This window comes from Scleropages formosus, chromosome 3, assembly GCF_900964775.1.
Source record: "Scleropages formosus chromosome 3, fSclFor1.1, whole genome shotgun sequence".
Taxonomy (NCBI): Eukaryota; Metazoa; Chordata; class Actinopteri; order Osteoglossiformes; family Osteoglossidae; genus Scleropages; species Scleropages formosus.
The window spans coordinates 9,999,614-10,019,912 of NC_041808.1; the positions used below are offsets into that span (position 1 = coordinate 9,999,614).

Genomic DNA, 20,299 nt, shown 5'->3' on the forward strand with positions numbered 1-20,299 from the left:
TATTGTATTGAACCAGTTCAGTGGCGAAAATAAAGGGCAGAAATTAGCAAATATAAAAAAGCTTTCAACTTTTGTACAAAAAAAAGAAGAAATTATGTTTTTATTGGAAAATGTGAGATTATGAGTTGGCTGTATGAAAATGCAGCGAAAACCTGCATGCTCAACTCTGGAAGGAGCTGGGAATAACGTGCCTGTGGTAAAATCGTGATAGTTTTGTTTTTTTGAATAGAAGCTTGGCAAAAGCTCACACTTGTCATAAGCAGTTGTCAGATCTGGGGATGGTAACTTGCAGGTGGTTGCATGCTGATCAAGTGGTTCTCTAGATTTGAGCTTGTAGTTCAAGCTCAAATGTCCTGTTCTCTATTTAAAGTTCTCATTATTGGTGTGGTTTAGTCCATTAAGATGTCATGTTTAGGGTTATCTGCTGCAGTTATCAAATTTCTTCTTGTAAGACTGAGAATTTTGTGGACTTGGGGCACTTGTTAACATTTTAGCAAGTTACTTACCGCACTTGCAAGGTCATTCTTTTAAACGGATGTGGTCTAATGCGCGGTAATCGCTTTTTACATGCCAGACTGCACCGCACCATTTTTTGTGTCACACGAAACGCAGTTGGACCACAGCCTGGGTCTGTGCTCCCGCGATTCAGCAACATGTTGGCAGGTTCTGTTTACTTCATGCCAGAAGATGAAGTAAACAGAACCTGCCAGCATCTTGTTGAATCGGCACGGCGGCACAGCGAGTATCACTGCTGTCTAACAGCGCCTGGGTGGTGCGTGAGGACATGGGTTCGATCCCCACTCAGTCTGTGTGGAGTTTGCATGTTCTCCCTGTGTCTGTGTGGGTTTCCTCCGGGTGCTCTGGTTTCCTCCCACACTCCAAAGACATGCTGTTAAGGTCCCCTGTAGTGTGTGAGTGACAGAGAGAGTGTGTTCCACTGATGTATGGATGAGTGACCTGTTGTAAGTAGTGTATCCAGCAGTGTAAGTCACCCTGGTGAATAAGGTGTGTGGTCTGATAACACTACATAGAGTTCATTGGAAGTCACTTTGGAGGAAAGTGTCTGCTAAACAAATGAATAAATGTAAAGATTTACGTTGGCAATCCCTTATGTTTGGTTTCATATTTCCATAAGCACACATCAGAAAGGTTAGGCAAATGCAGTTGGCTTTTCCATTTCCAACAAAGGCTCAGATATGTCTTTGATAATGAATTTTCACCACGGAAGTTGTCAAGTCATTTGAGAAGTTTTCTAGCGTTAGAGTTGTTGCAAAGAATATATAAGTGTGAAAACATGAGGCCATTTCTGCAGTTTTCTGACTGTACGCATCTTATCAGCACCTGTTGACTCTTCGGGCCTTTTTTTTCTTTCTTTCTTTCTTCTCCTTCTGAGCCCTGTCGCAAGCTTGCCCTTGCATTGCACCCTCATCTTTGTTGAGACCTTGTGTTGATTTTGACCTGTTGTCATTCCCTAGAAGCGTTCTGTGTGTGCCCTGCTCTCTCGGACAGACAGGGAGCCTCTCCGCCCGAAGAAGGCCACTGCTGCCGCTTGAGACGCCTCACTGTGCAGGGCCGTCCCCCGACTTTGATAATTAAAAAGTAATGAGGTGGGTCAGAGGTTCTTGGATGGTTTTGTAAGTTGTGGCATTCAAAAGATTTGGCAATTGAGTGAAATTATAATTTAAGAACCCAGGCAGGAAATTAACCTGCCCCTTTATAAATGTATGTGATACGCTTTAGGTTATGAAGAATGCTTCGAGCTGCCCGTTTCAAAGGCGGTGGCGACCAGCAGCAGTCCGCAGACCGCACTTTGAGAACTTTGAAGCCGGATTGAATTCCATCAAAACTGAACGTGGTCTTTGGGGCAGTTTCCTCCTTGGAGGCGTCATCCGAGAACCAGGTTTTTGACAAAACTCTGGCGGAGAGACATTGTCCTCAGGATTCCCACCCCCCCTCATTCGAGCTCTGTTCTGAGGATGTGAAAATGCACAACATATGGAGGGCAAAACTACACTCCACCTGAGGCATATCAAAACAGCCACCTTGCAGATGTGTTCGCGCACGCTTTCAGCAGTACACACAAGTCATATTGTTCGGTGCTGTGAAAAGGTGACAGAAAAACCAAACCAAGGAGGTGCGCTAGGTTCAGCAGATGAGATGCTAGGGCCGATACCAGAACTGTACTACAGCAAACACCTCTTGCTTCTTGTTCATCTCTTTTTTTCTCTTAAGACATCTTTGCTTGTGCAGTAGGTCTCAGCACAGGCTTGGTTGCTGCCACGTGCTACTTTGAGGCTTCATGCTCGGGCGATAACCCCTGCAGGGGAAATTGCTGTAATCTATTCTCAGCCTCAAAGCTGTGGTGCGTTTTGGTGGGATTTCCAGCCGTGAAGTAGTTGTACGTGATGTTCACACATCTACTGAGAGCACATCTTGACTTGTGGGGTACATAGCAGAATGTCACACTTTTTTTTTTTTTTTTTTTTTTTTTAAAAAAAGCTGTATGAACCATAAGATTTTGTGTTACTGCTGATGTTTACATAACTGATAATGTTCGTGTAAAATGCATACAGTACAGAAAAACTGCCACTTTTGTTTTGTTAAACTTATGCTCCACATCAGATTTTTTTTTTTTTTTTTTTTTTTTTTTGGCACAGGTTACTAACCTGGCGATATGGTTTTTGTAAGTAGAAGCAGTGTACTGCAGAGGGATCTCGGTGGCCTTTGTTCTTTAACACGGTTTACCAGTGTAATGCTGGTACTCTGTGGTTCTGCTTTTCCTGATTTTGTTGAGCCCTCAGTTATGCTTGAGTCTTACTTAATGTACCTTAGTGTATGGTTCTCCAACCTCTGATCCTTCACTGCATTTTTCGCACTTTCCTTTGAAACTTTTTACCTGTTCAGATAGCTTTAGAGCTGATTGGATTTTCAGGAGGCCTTGTTGGTTAACACTTTTGGGCATGATGTGCCGTCTGAATTTGTTACTGTGTTGGTGCAATCTGTTCAGTTAAACTGGAACCCAATGGGAGTGAGTCTGTGTGTATGTGTATTTGAGACATAGCTGCAGATGTGTGATTCTTAAGTACAGTTAGTTGCCTTCCCTATATGCTCCTGCCTTCATCACACCAGTAGCTGTATAAAACTTTACCAGAATATTACCGATTCCTAATCATGTTCCTAGTTCTTTTTTTTTTTTTTTTTGAGATACATGTAAACATTTATGATACATTGCAGGAGTGGCTCTGTAAAGGACTGATCCGAGCATAATATTCATATGTATACCCTATGGGCGTGAACATTTATACCTTACATGAGCTTAAGAGATTATGGGTGAAGTGAGTTCGGTAGATATGAGTTTTAAGACCCTTTTTAAATGTGGACAAAGATTCAGCGGTTCCGAGTGAGAGGGGGAGGTCGTTCCACCATAACGGAGCCAGAACCGAGAACCTCCGTGCTTTACCTTTCGTGCATGGGACCACCAAGTGGGCAGATGTGGAAGAGCGTAGTAGTCTGGCTGGTGTGTAGCGAATGATCGAGTCCTGTAGATAGCTGGGATATATATGCTCTGTTAATGCATTTATAGGCCGTAACCGCGGTCTTAAATTTGATCCGGCCAGCTATGGGAAGCCAATGCGGAGAAAAGATAGGAGGAGATGTGCATGACTTGTCGAAGCGTTCCCATAACTCGAACAGCGGTGTTCTGTATCAGCTGTAGAGGTTTGATAGCAGTAGCAGGAAGGCCACGCGAGAGAGTCGCAGTAGTCCGGACGGGATGTCACCATGGCCTGGACAAGTAGTCGCACGGAGTCTGTTGCGAGGTAATGATACGCAGGATGTATCCGCAGGTCCGGGTCGTGGCTTCGATGTGTTGAGAGACTCAAATTTATCGTCGCTCCCAGACTCTTAGCTGAGGAGGTAAACAAGATGAGCGAGTTGTCCAGTTTGATTGAGAGATCATGACAGGAGCACAGGCCAGCTGGGAGATGTAGGATCCCTGTTTTGGAGAGGTTGAGTTGGAGGTGGTGATCAGACATCCATGGATAGGTGTCCGACAGGCAGGCAGCGATGTGCGTGGATATATCTGATGTTCCACGTGGAAAGGAAAGGAAAAGCTGGGTATCAACGTAGCAGTGGTATTTGAATCCATGGGAGGCAATGACAGGGCCGAGCAGAGGACCCAGTACTGAGCCCTGCAAGACACTGATTGAGAGGCAGAGGAGAACGGGAGCCCCGCCAGACCACTTGATAGGTCAGACTCAAACCATCTTAGTGCTGTTCCTTTGCACCCAAGCTGACTAAGAGAGTTAAGTAGAATCTGATGATTGACAGTGTCGAATGCTACAGACAGGTCAAGGAGGATGAGGACTGAGGAGAGGGAGGCTGCTCTGGCTGGCTGGAGGCCACTCAACCAACTTCACGGTTTGAATATTAGGATTGTTTGACACGTTGTGCTTGGTCTCTGGAAGGGCATAGGTGTGGTACTCAATTGGGCTCCATTGTCTGTCTTCCACGCTCCGTCCCTCTTTCTGTCTCTTAACTGTTTTTGCCCCATCATCCTCAGATGGCCTGGGGGTGTTTTTGTAAAAGGATTTGCAGCGATTCAACAGGCCATACATCAAAACATTCAAAAGCAAAACTTCAGTCTGGTGAACCTGGTTTCTCTGTCAATTCGTGTTTGCTTCAAGTTCTTGAACTTAAACACACACAATGACCTGCACTCACAAGCGCACACTCCACAATACTGTAACATTGTATCCCCACTCCACAAGAGAGGACTTTTAGTAATTTTTGTGTTCTTGAAATGTTGCACTGCTTGACCCCCTCCCCAAACTTCCGGCAGTGCCTTGAGAATGTTGAATGTTGCAAGTTAATCATGTTGAGATGCTGGAAAGGCAGGGGTGTGGTGGTGCAGTGGGTTGGACCACAGTCCTGCTCTCCGGTGGGTCTGGGGTTCGAGTCCCGCTTGGGGTGCCTTGCAACGGACTCGCATCCCGTCCTGGGTGTGTCCTCTCCCCCTCCGGCCTTACGCCCTGTGTTACCGGGTAGGCTCCAGTTCCCCACGACCCCGTATGGGACAAGTGGTTCTGAAAATGTGTGTGTGTGTGTGTGTGAGAGATGCTGGAAAAAATAAATTAAATATAATAAGCTTGTGAGAACCCTCTCTGTTGTAAATCTGGTGTGTAGTTCACTTGGTATTGTTTTAAGGCTGGTAGGTTTTGTGGCCATAGCTAACAAAGTTTTAGACGCTCAGGCTATTGGAATGACTTTTTTTAAATTACTTCTTTGCTGTCATGATTACTCTTAAGCTCATTGGTATTTCACTTGTGTTCTGAGTGTTTGAAATAGCTCAAGTTAATTTAGAGCCAATTTAGGTTAATACTGAGGAAAAGTGATGAAGCTATATATTATAGAGTAGTCAGAACTCAAACGTACTGTCACTTTTCAGTGACCAAGGTCCAGAACATTCCAAATTCCACAAAACAGGATTACTGCAAAAAAGGTTTAACCGCTTAGTGTAATCCAGAAGTTTACTGCTAGGTTCATAATGCTTCTATTTGACTATTTGAAGAAATGAACAGGTAGAGTGCTAAAAATGTAAAATATTGATAAAGCTCATTACTTGCTTGGTCATTGTCAAATACTTTCACCTGCTGTGGCCCTGCATTGCTTGCATACGATAGCTCTTAATTTAAATGGGGAGTAGCTGTTAGCACAATGCTTAGACCTGCTGCCTATGGATCCAAAGGTTGGCGGTTCAAATCTCATCTACTGCTGTAACACCCTTGAGTAAGGTACTTACCCTAAATCTAAATTGCTCCAGTAAAATTACCCAGCTGTATAAATAGGTACACAATTATTTGCTTTGGAGAAAAGCATCAGCAAAATGAGTAAATGTAAATAAGCTTGTATCTTTCCTCTGTTCAGTTGTAAAGTAATTGCTGCCTGATGTGAAATCTGCCTGTGTTTGCTGTGCAGGACGGAAATATTGTGCAGCACAGGCAATAAATACGCTTCTCTAGTAAAGTGTCCTTACAGGGTAGTTAGTAGCACAGTGGTTCGAGGTGCTGCCTTTGGATCCAAAGGTTTCCCATTCGAATCTCACCTACTGTTTTAGTAGCCTTGAGCAAGACACTCACTCTAAATTGCTTCAGTAAAATTAACTTATATCTAAATGAATAGATGTAAAAGTAAAGTACGTTTTGAGTTGTAAATGTAGTGTGCTTAATTATTAAATGGTTACAGTGTGCTTTGCAGTATCAGCCGCCTTATCGGTCCATTGTGTGCCGGTGTGTACATAGTGTAAATATGTTTGCGCGGGTGTTTGCTTAAATTATCACTCAAACTTCACAAGGGTCTGTGTAACTGTAGCCCTGTATTTGTTCAGATACGATCAGGGTATTTTCTGCATAATGCCTGCACACCTCTGGGCTGCAGTAACTGAGCCTTGCTGTTTTTGACAGTGAACAACTTGGATCAGTCTCTCCAACTCCTTTAATCGGTTGGATTAGAGCTTTAGTTCATCAGTGTATTGAGATTTCCCCCTAAAAACCTTCTGAACAGCTTTTTTCATTAGTTTCTTAGTTTTCTTTTAATCATGTCTTGTGGTTGCTCCTTTGGGAAATAAACAGTTTGTAGAGTGGAAATACAAGTAGTGTGAAACGGCTACCACACTTCACAGCTGTGCTTCATTCACTGTTTTTGTGACAGCTCACGAGTACAGTGTATAAATGTGCTTTATGGAAGGAGACTAATGTTCCTTTCATTTCCTTTGGGCATATTCATCTCGCACACATCAGATGAAAATGAAGCTGCTCAGATGCATTATGCTGAGAAGGTAGAACAGTAGTAACACTACAGATTTTAAATACAGTAGCAGGTTCACACTTTGCCCTGGGAGATTTTTTTTCTTTCAGTAGAGAGTGTCCTCTTCTAGGTGTGTGGTGTGAAAATCTGTGCACCTCCATCTGATTTCTTGTTGTGTTGCAGATAAAGACCCCCATTTACAGCCCTCAGTCGAAACAAAAGGCACAGCAGTCTCAGGTAGATGCACTCAGTGGTGGGAAGGGGTGTACGGCGGCATCCCCCTGTTTTTCATTCTCACTATTTCCTTAATCCCTGAACTTTCTGGGAATGATTCACTTTGTCTTTTTAATGGTCTCTCTGTAACTGTTCAATTGGTCAATTTTATATATTATATTTGACATCTTGCCTGTTAAATTCTGTATTCTGAAATTCTTTGTTTTTTTTTTTCTGCTTAAATATGTAAATCTGCCTTTAATTTCCTGTTTACAGGTGTGGGGTCAGTTTTAATTATTAAAACTGGGTCATCTTGTCTTTTTGTAAATATTCTTACTGTACCAAAATAACTTCAAAATCATACTTTCTGTTTAGTTTGTTTTTTCCCCAGTGAACATTTACCACTTTTGTGCCTTTTTGGTTTTTTTTTTTTCTTTTTAAATTTATGGAGCCTTCTAAAAATGAATAATATATAATGTGCTCTTTTTTAAAAATTAATGCATGCATACATTTGTCAGACTTTTGGAATGTACAGTATTTGAAAACTTTCACAAACAAGTGCTGTTATGGATTTGGAGGGGTGCCTTGGGTCTCACAGGAGGGAATGTTAATTAAAATGTTACGACCCCAATGAGATTCCCCATCAAGCCTTCAGAGGCTTAATTCATGTTAATTGCTTGATATGTTCTTTTAATCATGTCATCTGGTGGCTCCTTTGGAAAATAAACAGTTTGTGTAGAGTATAAATACAATCAGTTTGAAACAGCTACCACATTTCACAGCTGTGCTGTGTTTGGTTTAACCTGGATTTAAACTCTTATTCGGAGACAAAGTAGGGCACACGAGCACAGTCGGGCAGCAGAGGGTGGTGGTGTGTAGGAAACATGCTCTTTCCACCAGCTTAACCATAATAAATAAATAGAATGTGTGTGACTGAGGGTCATGTTGGGGTTCAGTGAGGGTCACAGTTGGGGGGGAGGGGTGGAAATTGATCAGCCAGCACTCCCTTACCGAGATGATCTCTCACTTCTGTGTTCGCAGATAAAGCTTTGTATCCGTCCGTCATGACAAAAGAGCGAACAGACGCAGGTAGACACACTGGAACTCTGTGATTTGCCTTTGGTGAAAGGGGACTGGATGCTACGGGACGCTGGGGATGGTCTTTGATTACCCATGACGCTGCCCCTGTGCCTGATCTGTGGTCAACTGTACACAGCTTTGTCCTTTTACATCCAACCAAGCAACACTAATCTTGAATTCAAATCATACAACTTAATTACCATTTAACAGTTTGCTTCATTTAACACGTTTTTACTGTCTATTATTCATTGGGGGAATCCACTGTTATGTGCCGATGAAGAAAGTAATACATAAAGTATGTCATAAAACTGCAAATTTACCTACTATATAGTTGATTAATGGTCTGGTTTCAAAAGGTCAACAGAAAATTGTCTTTATTCAACATTGACTCTCTGATTGGGGGGCATGCTGAAAAAATCTTGCCAGCCTTTATTTAATCAACTTGTGTATAATCTGATGGAAACATGAATCTTAAAAGGAACCTCAAAACAGTGAGGAAACAAGCATTTATAGTGACCAATCAGTGGGATATCCTTGGGAAAAGAGATTCAAGTACATATAATGTGAACACTAACTTTACTAATCCCTCAGCAAAAATTTGAGAGCAGCCGTGTCTTCTGTGCCCCCACAGGGGCTACGAGCAAAGTGAGTGTGGGCTTTCCCTCTCCCCCATTGCTTCTGCCGACAAGGTAGTGCCCGCACCCACCCGCACTGCTAAACTCACGCTCTTGTGTTGCAGACGCTGAGGTGGAAAAGGTGCTCTCCGTGGGACGAGGGGTAGGCCCAGGTACAGGCCCAAAACACGCCGGGAAACATTCAGTCCTAGTGGCCATGTTGGGAGGTCCCTTTGCTAAGCGCTGAAAACTGTCTGACCTGCGGTGATGGTGTTTTACATTAAATTTAGCTCATTTCACCATACTGATGTCGCTTCTACAATTTAAGGATCTAGCCTGTGGAAATTTTGCTAACTTGTAGCACTGACTAGTAATGATTTAAAGATTAACCCATAATCCTCTTTACACAGATGGCATCCGAACATCAGTGTTTTTCCCAAAGTCCATTTCAAAGTCCATTTGTTTGAACGGGGTTCTTTAAATCACCGCAGCCCAACTGCTTAGCCAAGAGTTTGGAAACGTACGGCAGTCTGTGCCGCAGCTGTAGCCATGTGACCTCCCAACATTGTGTAGCATTAGACAAACAGCCCACCCTGTACCAGCTTCTCTGTCTCTGCACACTTTTGCATTGTCTTACAAAGACTCTGTTCTGATGCCCCTCTGACTCCTACCTGCTCAGATGGCATCAGGGCACGCCTTGGCTTTTCCTCTGGGACTGCGGGTGTTTTAAATGGTGAAATGTGCCCTTCTATTGGGAATACAGTAATGCGTGTCCCAAGGTGCCATCTGCAAACGTCCTCCTTTAACAGATATGGTATACAGAGCAGGAGAATGACAAGAGACAGAAATCCCCCTGCTCTTTTAAAATCTGTTTGTTTTTTAAGAAATTTTGCCATTTTTTGCTTATTTCCCAATTGGAAGTGAATGGCAGCAATGTCCCTGTCAGTGTAGACTGGATGCTGCAAACCTCCCCAGAGGACCTTGCCATCGTAGAAACACTTGTTGAGGTTTTACTACTGAGCCTTCCTAGGTGCTCCCGCCCCCACAGTTCCCAGCACGGTCACCATCTCTTTGACTGTTGCTACGGAGGCACAGTACTCAGGCCCGTCTTTGTAAGAACTGGGGAACTCCCTTTTGCCCGCACCCCAGCCAAAGTTCCTTTACCGGCTACAATTCCCCCGCTTTGCCTGCCTCAAGGCCCTGAAATCCACAGTTCGGTGGTAGCTGCTTGTCTCCACGCTCGCTCATCTCTGCGTCATATCACCTGGTCTTCAGCCCTCCTTGCTCTGCCCGTCCCACCCGTACCCTCTAACAAGGCTCGCCGTCTCACGCTAGAATCTCCAGTTCCAACCCCAACAGGATGGACACTTGAGACATCCTGTCCTGCTCACTCCCTTCTTCCAGCACTGCTCTGAAGACTTGGCGTATGCAGCAGTTTCTTAGCACTTTCCTCTGCACTTCTTCTCTCTTCTCAAGTAACTGGTGCACATGGGATGTGGGTCTTATCAACACTTTGTAGCAGTGATGTTCAAATGCTGTGGAAAAACATTGTGTGTGTTAACTGTTAAAACTTCTAAAGGTGGGTATTTTGGGAAAATGGTTCCTATGAAAATGTATCGATTTTCATTTTAATTTTTAGAATGGCTATATCAAATGTGTCGTCTTCTAATGGGGAAATTACTGCCAGAGTCAGTCATGTTAACTGTGTCAGAAGTGTTTTAGGAGCTGTTGTCTTGATATTTTTGGCGTAAACTGAACACAGCCGGTTTGTAATTGGATTTTAAAATGCTCAAGATGTGAGCTAAAACACGACCACGTACACATCGTAATCCTTGTTTATTTGACTGCGTGGACGCACATATGCCACGGCTGTGTGTTAATGTAGGAAAGATTAATTCACTGGAAAGTCAGTTGCATGCACCGGTGTCACGTTTTGCTGCCAGCAGTCAATGGAAAGGAACTAGCGACCTGTTTTAATTAGTTGAGCGTCAGAACAAATGCATCCAATGGGATTAGATGTGTGCCGCAATAGCTCATAGAAGGACACGAGGTCACATTCGTAGTGCTGTGATAGGAGGCAAGGCGAAATGCCCTTTAGCTCAGACAGACACTGTCTCAGTCCAGTGTATAGCCATAGTAATTTGCTGCCACTCACCCTCATTATCCCTCATGGCTCCTAAAATGCTGAATGTGATGTGAAGAGGGGGAAAAAAAAGGCGCTTATTTTCCCAGCTGTGTGACGTTCATTCCACATCTGTCAATTACTCTGCTGTAGGAAAACTGACTACACAGTATCACGCATGATTGCTTAGATAACAGGATGCTTTGTAAGGATTACAAAATTACTTTTTAGGGGATAAAATATTTACATACTGTCCCCTCAATGTATTTTTAATGAAGTTGCATGAATGGTGTATTGAATGGCTGTCCTTAATTTTTAGCAGAACTACATTCCTTGTACTTGATTTGTACTGAAGAGATGTAAGCGCAAAGCAGCAGAATTTTACTTTGCAACATACGACAAAATTAAAAATATGCCAGTCTGCCGTGGTGATTCCAATTTGTAAAGAAAATATTTTTTTTTTACTGAAATGAAAATGTGATTGTGTAATCGGAAAACAAGAGCACATTTTGGATTTGAAATTATAAAGCCTGCTCACTGTAAGATGAGAAAATGATTGCTTTTGGATGTGTGCGTGAGGGTAATAATCAAGTATGAGGCAAAATAAGCTACTCTCACAATCAAACATTGTTATTACAATGCCATTATGTTGTGTATAACCTTTGTAGCATGCTATTTACTTTTTGTGGGTTTTTTTTGGTTGGTTTGAGTGAGCAGTCCTGTTCAAATGGCTGTTTAACAACTAACCCTGGTAGCCAAGACATAAGCTAATACATACTAATACTTTTTTTTTCTCAGTGTAATTCAGGTAGGTGTTTCAGACTTCTCCTCTGTTAACTCTCCCTTCCTCGGTTTACTGTATTCATTGAGACCATTAAACACACCTGTGGCTGAGCTGTCCCGGTTAGGTGAGCTGCAGTTGCAATGGGATACACGTAATGTCACCTACTCTAGAATGTCTGGCTGACTTGCCCTAATGCTGCTTCTTCAACCGCTAATATACTAACGCACAGCTTTAATGAAGGAAATGGTGAATTATTTGACTGGGAGGGTGCTGCAAAATTTTCTTGGTGATCCTTGCCTCACCCACTCATTGTACTTGTTCATGTTCAGTGTAGAGAAAGGAATTGCACTCTTTTACCTTTGTATCCCCCAATCATACTTCTCACACCTGTTAAAGTTCCTGCTAATTAATTACATTTTAATCTCTTGTCTTTTCTGTCCAGTGTATGATAAACAGGGATTCTTGCTGAAGCTGGATGAAGAGCTGTAAGTACCTTATCTTATTTCATGTGTTTCCTCTTCTGGTGTCTTATGTTTATTGACCGTTTATTAAAAGGGTAGCTCATGCTTCTGGAATGCAAGCCTGTAGTTTCGACATTGGTGTCTTCTGAGAGATGGTTGTTTTGCATGGTTTTCAACTGGTGATGAGTCATCTTGCACATAACTGGTAGGCTGTGGTCTGGCTCCATACATTCACACAACCACCTGCCTTAGTGGTGGGCAAGTGTCTGAATTCTGAAAGCCCCTTAGTCATCAATGTCTCTCCAGATTATTCATATCCATCCATTAGTCATATCTGTTCACTGGGTAGTTCCACGCTCTGTGTACAAGTCAGATGACTATCCACGTGCTGAAGGATTTGATTCTTTTATAATTACCTATAGGATCTGGATAGAGTTCTGCAGTAATTTTATGCTGAACGAACGGTGGTTTGGTGTTTATAATGCCGGTGCTCAGTCCTGTGGCTGGATCGGTATATACCCTACCGTCCCAGTGCAAATTTTTTTCAGACTTCTGGGCTCTTCATTTCAGTTGCAATTCCAAACTTCACCTAGGTATACTTTTTCTGTCATGGTTACTTATCCACACCTTTCTTCTAGGGGTAATGTGTAACTTGAGATTTATGTCACTTTGGAGACAGTGTCTGCTAAATGAATAAATGTAATGTAACTACAGTTTTTGTTGGTTGACCTGAATGCATAGTGTCATAAGCAGCCAAAATACACGATCTGGATGTTGTCGACAGGGTTTTAAAAAAAAAAAAAAAAAAAAAATTCTCCATATAAACAGCCTTTTGCCTCTATGCACTGAGCTTCTGCGCTGCAGGTTTGTAGAAGGCTATCATAGGCTTGCTCGTGCATCCTCAGATCGAAGTGCATTATTTTGTGCTATTGACAAGCCCCACCAACCAACCCTCGAAGAAGCACCCAGGTCTTGCTTCATCGGTGATCAGCCCGCCCTGCATTACAAGCTGTTTCCACTTGGGTACAGGCATGGACCTAGACTGGGCCCCTCAGACCTCTTTGCCTCCCTGTTTATTTGAGAAGGTGCTAATGTGGCTGAAGTTATTAATGAACAAATTAAAGCTGTTGGTGTGGTGACACAGCGGGTTTGTCCAGGTCTGGGCTTTAAGTCCTGCTTGGCAACTTGCAATGGACTGGCCTCTCGTCTGGCGTGTAACCCCCCCACCCCTTCAGCCTTGCGCCTAATGTTGCCGGGATAGCTCTGGCTTGCTGTGACCTCACTCAGGACAAGTGCTTACCTACGATGGATGGATGGAATGAAGGAAGGAATGAATCTGCCATTTGCAGTATAGGTGTATGTGCCTGTGTGCACTTGAAAGAGGAATGCACAGGGTATCTGTCTTGAAGGTTTTCCACCCTGAAAGAAATGAACAGTCCACAGCTTAGGTTTGAGAGCTGTTATTTAAAATCTAATAATTTTCACATCTTCCTGGGAGATCTTCTGTGTCACAAAAAAAAAAAGGAGTGAAAAAACATTGTTTTAAGCACTTTTATCACTTCTAATGTTGCTTGTATACATTCCAGGCTTGATGGGATGTAGCTGTATAAGGCTTAAAAGTAAATAGTGGAGCCTGTTGAAAAAAATTTAGTGTTTTCTGGCATTACTCGATGGGGTTGGGGGAGTGAGACCTAATGTTGGAAACATTGGCAAGGACTGCAAAGTTCAAATTTCTGCTAGGTTTTAACAAATTAAGATGTAACTACAGTTGACACCATCAAATAATTATTTTTCAGTAATTCTTGATTTCAGTTCAATATTTTGCAATGAATTAAAGCAGCGAGAAATGTGTATAAGATGGCGACTTCTCATATTGAGTTGAACCCTGTGGACAGCTGAGTTTTCTACACCTGTAAGCAAATGTTTAATGCTTTTCCCCTCACCATCTCCATTGTCAAGCGCTTGATTGCCACCTCCCTTTCCCTTTCCATCCACAGGCCACCTGAGCTGAAGCTGAAATACGGCAACCTCAGTAAAGGAGCCTGCAAGCCTGGTTATGTAGCAGCCAAGATGGCAGCCATATACCCAAAGTGAGTAAAAGCTCCTTGATCCCATTGCCGCCATTTGGCACAAATTTGTTTGCAGTGGGGGGGCAACAGTGGCAGAACTATGATATTGCAGCCACCAGCTGCGTCTGACTGAAGCTGCTGCTTAGAGGGTCAGCTGGAGGAGACAAATCTCACCCACTGATATCTTGTTCATTAGATGTTTTTTTTTTAAAATTGATGAAATACCGTTAGTTTTTCAGATCCAAAGAGGTTTGATTTATTTTATTTATAATTTTTCGAATAATTTTCACCTTTATTGCAAAACTAACTTAAGTTAAAAAATTCAGGTGTCAGGTGAAATTTATACTGCTTGAAAGTAGTTTGATTGCATGTACAGGTCATAAATTTTGTGATTGAGTTTGCACAGTATACTTGATGTTTGATTTTGGGTTAATTATATGGGCGTCTTGTGCACAAAATCTTCTGTTTATATTTCTGTTAATATTTTAAAAATAGACTTCATATTAATTCCCTTTATGTTTGTGTGACTGTGTGCTGTGGTTCTCTCTTCATTTTCACTGTTTTTATTTAAAGTGAGCTATGTAAAAAATCTGTATCCACAAAACATTACGTAAAACTTTGGTCTGTTGTTACCAAAACAAGAAAAAACTAACGTGTAGGTTAAATAATACAACTATTCTGATTTTAAAACTTGTACTCAAACCCTTATCTGGCCTCTGTGACCCCATTCACAGTTTCCTTTCACGCCTCCTCTCCTGACCTCCTTTTGTTTAGACTTCATTCATCGTTCAGCTTTCTTCTCCTCGCCCTCTTCAGGCTGCTCTTCAGAGTCACAGAGACGCTATGTCATGCTGCAGCCATGACAGCCCTTGGCTAATCGCATCCCATCTCAGATGAGATAGAAAGCCTTCCTTCATCCGAATGAATGTGTGGGTTAATTCATGGATAGCTTTTGCTTTTAAAAAAAAAAAAAAAAAAAAAAAAAAAAAAAAAAAATCACAACTCAAAGTCATTTCCTTGTTTGTTACACAACCACAAAGGTCTTTGTTTCCCATGGGGCCTTGAAGAAGGCCATACGGCAGAGCCTGAAATTAGTCTGAACCGCAGTCGTGTCCACCATTGGGACAGAATGACTCTGCCTCCTCTTGTGGCACACAGAACGAAATGCTCCTTTGACCCTCCATGATATCACTGGCTTGTTATGCCAAGTTACAAACCTCTGTGCACAAAATATTTCTGGATCCCCTCTGTTGCTAATGGCAAATGTGAAATGTTTTAAGTACTGACTGTCTTTTACATGGCACAGTTCTGTAAGCAGAGCTCCTAGTAGTATGGGGCAGTGTGTCACATATGTCACTAAGCTTAGCTAGCTTGCTCCTGCTTTCATATGTCATTCGCATTTGGTGTGGTTAGGACATCTTTGCTGTATTTCAAAATCAGATAGATAGCAGCATCACTTAGTTGTAGCAGTACATTGTTTGACTGAAAAACAAGGTCTTGCAGGATCTCTGTTCTAGCTGCAGAGAAGCAGAACTGTGGTGCCAAGAAGCTAGCTGCCCAGTGATGTCAGAACAAAGAGCAGAAGATGCTCTGGACCGTCTTTTGGGATGGATGAAATAGACCAGACACATGACATTAAAAGTGTATGACCAGTGGGCCAAATTACTTACCCCTGGGACCTGTCATGGTGCCATTCCAAAGATACCATTCACTGAGAAAATCCTACCAGAGCCGCTATCGACTCAAGGATTGGAGCCATCGTTGAATGAAGGCTGAAAGGTTTAACTGCATCACCATTAACCAAGGCAGTGTTTATAGCGTCTCTGAATGGTTTGTTCAGTTACTGCATGTGTCAAGTGACAGTCCCTGGACACCCATGGGGGATAGAGTTGCCACTTTCACTTAAATCGCTAACTGATTATATTGCTTCTGTTGTCTCTTTGTTAAGTCTTTATGCAATGATGAAGAGACCGTGAAACCTGATAGGATGTAAAGACAACAATTTATAATGCCCCAGCTTGGTTTCTGTTTATTGTGAGCAAGGTTACAAATGGAACATTCAAGGATTTCGACAGATTGGGACACTTTGAGTAATTTACGAGAAAGCTACAGGCTAATTGAGACAAATGACTGTATACGTATCCAGCTTTAAAAGCTTGTCCTGTTTTAACTATCTTTATAAATATCGGAGACGTGTTCTGTTCCTCAACGCGAAAACAAATTGAAATTGTAATACCAAAGACGCATTTGTGTGTATAGCGTATAAGGGCAGAAACGGCGGACCCTGATCTGGTCATTGCATTTCTAATAGCGTACGACAAATTTAAGGGGCCCTGGCAAATTGAGATGAATGGATGTGTATTAAGTTTTAAAGGCCGTCCTGCTTCAGCCATCTTCTTGGATGTAACCATTTGCATTTTGATGGAGCGACGCATTAGTCATCACAAACAAGAGCATGTACTGATAAACATGCATGGTGAACGGAATGTAATCGTTCAGAGTGGAACTGTTTTTGCTTGAGACACCCGTTGCCCTCCAGTCCCCATTTTCCCTAAGTTCAGGGCAAGAGGTAAGGAACTGGTTGTTCCTATGATGCTGCTCAGCACTGCCTGGAAATTCCATTCATGTCCCCCCCCCCCGCTTGTTACAGTTTCCTTGTTGGCCTTTTCTGTCATCCTAAATGTTTGCATTCAGATGATTGTGAAAAAGGATCATTGATCACAATCGGAGCTCCTTCATTTGACCAGCCTTTCTTTGTGTGTATGTCTTGACTCTTTGGTCTTCATTATTCCTGCTTGCTGTTTGTGTAGATGTTATTTTTTTCCAGTTATGATGTCTATTATTAAACAGCATAAATCTTATGATTGAAGTGAAATTTAAAGTTATCTCTGTTTCATCTTTAACCGTAAATGCAAAGGTGAAATTTCATTAGCTGGCTGAATCGAAAGTAGAAACTATTGAACAAGCTAGTAGCATTTCTCCAGTCATTACCGTTGGGTGATGGTACTATTCATAGCTTCTATCCTCCTATCCTGCATTTGTCCTCCGTCCTACAGCCAGTTAACAGTAATCTACGGCTCTGTGGTCTTTCTTGCGATAAGAGAGGTGGTTCTGTTGTTTTGTTGTGCTGTACCTTCCATCATTAGCACTATTTCATTCCTTTGCTGAAATCTAGCTCATTCAAAGCATGTATACTCCATTAACCAGCCCCAGCTTTTTCTTGAAAATCGGCCGATATCAAAAAACTGGATAGTGAAATTACTCAATTATTTCTTATGGGTTAAATTCCAGTTGTTTCCAAGCCCCTCTCAGATTCACTCAAAACTCAGTGTAAATTCTTTATCTTTAAGTACAGGTGGTGCCCGATTTACAATGGTTCGACTTGTGATTTTTTTTCGACTTTACGATGGTGAGCTGGCAATAGACATTCAGTATAGAAACTGTACTTCGAATTTTAAATTTTGAAATTTTTTTCTCCCTGGGCAAGTGATACGCAGAGCTATACTGTCTCCCAATGCTGGGCAGCGACAGCAATCCGCATCTCCCAGTCTGCCACGCAGGGGTCTGTATTACGTGTATTAAATGCATTTTCGCCTTAGAATATTTAAGACTTATGATTGGTTTCAGGGAACATACCCACATCGTAAAGTGGGGACCACCTGTACTATAACACAATAAAATAGAATGCAGAACTTTAAACACTAAACCCTTCAATTTTGCTTTTTTAATGTGGTTTTAAATTTTTTGTCATTTAAAAATATATATTTTTCATTTTATTGTGTCTCTTGCATGTCTTTTTTTAATACTTATTTTAACGTTTGTATTAACAACAATAAAATGAAAACATTTAAAATCACTGAAGAAAAAAAAAAATTCTCTGTTCTTGTTGGCCTCATTCTTTTTTTTTTTTGTTTTTGCTCTGTCTGAGTGCATTTTACTGGCCACTACTGGCTCAGTTAAGATGCAGTTTTCCCTTACAAAAGACAGAATTTTATAAAATAGGATAGTGAAGAAAATTAATAATTGAAAATGAAATGAAAGATATTTCGGAAAATGTATAACTTGAATGTGTGCATTGCAAGGAGCCATTGTGGGACTTCAGCTGGAAAGCATTTTGGTCCATGTTTTTGTACCTTGCCCTCCCTTCTGCTATCTAGAAATATACAGGTTAACAAAAAGGTAAAATCAGTGGGGTATGAATTCTCTAAAGTGTCATCAAGATTTTGATTGAGTGGCTGTACAATAATGTGTGCAGCTATGTAAATTGGTGTGTGTTTTTCTTTCAGTGGTCTAGGTCCATATGAGCAACAGGTGTGTGTCTGGCAAAGTCAGGCCAGAAGCCTTTAAGTTCATTAGTTAATAGTTTTGTAGACATTCCTGAACTTGGTGCTCAGCTATTTTTCTATTTATATAATTCACAGCTAATTTGCCGGTAATTTCTTGAAATTAAACTTGTAAGGAAGTAATCTCTTACAAAGTTTTCTTTTTTTTTTTGCAGTGGGGTGGTGGGCTGTCATTAAGAAGTACTTCAAGTATGTGAATTGAAGACTCTAGTCAGTTGCAGTGAGTGAGTTAGAGCTCATCAAGAAAATATCATCTGGGACTGAATAAGAACTTTGGCCATGAAATGAACTGACAGTTACTAAGTAAGCGATTGGACCTCACTGTCCGACTCCATGTGTACTTTCAAATTCTTTTTTTTTTTTTTTTAAACTCCACGCAAGTGGTGGTGCCTTAGTCACTTTTTTGTTACATCAAGCCAACAGGTGGCAAAAGAGGACTTCTCTGATTTATCATCACATTGCTCTTCTATTCTCTTTTCCTGGTGAACATGCAGATCACTAGTTTGGGAGTGGTCATGTTCTGAGAGCTTTAATTGCCATTGTTCTTTTTGAAAAATATCTATCTATCTCTATCTATCTATCTATCTATCTATCTATCTATCTATCTATCTATGTTTTTAAATATTTGAAAGTTTTCCCTCTTTCTCACAATCGGCAGTTTGTGTTCACATCAGGCTAAAAGCTCAGTAAGTTCCATGGCAGAACCCTCTTTATTGTAGACTGTGTGTATATGAGCAGTATATGTGTGTGTGTGTGTGTGTGCTGTGGACTCTCAGGCTTCTGGTTCCCAGGTCTGCTTGTGCTGTTCAGGCTGTTCCCACAGCACACCAGCCTTATCTGTCATGTTAATGGAGCCCATTGGCTGTGTAACTTTTCTGGTTCCTTCCCTAACCGTGAGGCACCCCTGAGATTTGACAAGGTGTTCAGATTCCAGTCTGGATCTTGCTCTGGTTAACAGCCTCAGTTGAAGGATGTGCTGTGGGGTTTTTCCCCTTTTTATTTCCTTCTGTACATATTGATGAGATTTCTGTGTGTGTTAATTTCCTGCCATATAATTGGTACTGTAGTTTCTTAGAGGAGGTGAAGTAACCAGTTAATGAAGATTTATTTGACAGTCAAAGAGAAATTGATGACTATGGGCAGTTGAAAAAAAATGTTCACTTTAATAAGCAAATCTTTTCTGATGTGATGAAGTGATTAGGGCATGCCTCCTGACTTGAGTGGGGATCAGATTTGGTCTGGGTGACCTAGGGTGACCCTCAAGGAGCAGGGCCAGGTCAAGTGCGTGAGAGAATGTGGAGTCCCAAATTTTCCAGTGAAGATGCAAGATTTTGGAGTCCGTCATGTGAGCTCGCTGTGCACTGTCCTCTGTACCCACCGTTAACCGACAGAGCTTTGGCCCATCTCTTTTTGTTGTTGACTCTAAACAAGATGGCAAGTTTGAGTGAAATGCAGCTATTAGTAGGCCAGATCCAGGCATGTTTTCTATCTGTCTTTTCTTGTGACTGTGTGATCTTTTAATCAATTTCTTACTGCTTTTGACAAACATCCTGTTGTTGTTTTTTCCTAGTGTGGTCAATAGAGGTAAACAACACACTTATGTGATCATTGCTCAATTCATCCCCTCCATTGTTGCAGAAGTGCTGTAAGAGCAAGGTGCATGATTTCTGCTAAATCGCCATTTGCCGATTTGTAATATTAAAGCACATCTCCTGTTCCAGTAGACTACAGCATATGCAGTCTTTGTATGTCTTTATCATCTTTGATGCTTAAATAAGGGCGTTAATTGTTTCACTGTAAATGGGAGAG

At 41.7% G+C, this 20,299-nt stretch overlaps 1 protein-coding gene across 6 annotated transcripts in view; it reads left to right on the forward strand.

Annotated features, from left to right (window-relative positions):
- The window catches only part of st3gal3b (ST3 beta-galactoside alpha-2,3-sialyltransferase 3b), a 63,035-nt gene that overhangs the window by 6,620 nt on the left and 36,116 nt on the right, over positions 1-20,299 (forward strand). For 4 of the 6 annotated variants that reach the window (XM_018734793.2, XM_018734794.2, XM_018734797.2 and 1 more), the window contains exons 3-7: positions 6,988-7,041; positions 8,059-8,106; positions 8,837-8,884; positions 12,060-12,102; positions 14,076-14,168. In XM_018734793.2, coding sequence (XP_018590309.1) covers positions 6,988-7,041; positions 8,059-8,106; positions 8,837-8,884; positions 12,060-12,102; positions 14,076-14,168 — 286 coding nt within the window. The remainder of the gene's footprint in view (positions 1-6,987; positions 7,042-8,058; positions 8,107-8,836; positions 8,885-12,059; positions 12,103-14,075; positions 14,169-20,299) is intronic. The other 2 variants (XM_018734795.2, XM_018734796.2) reach the window with 2 other exon arrangements.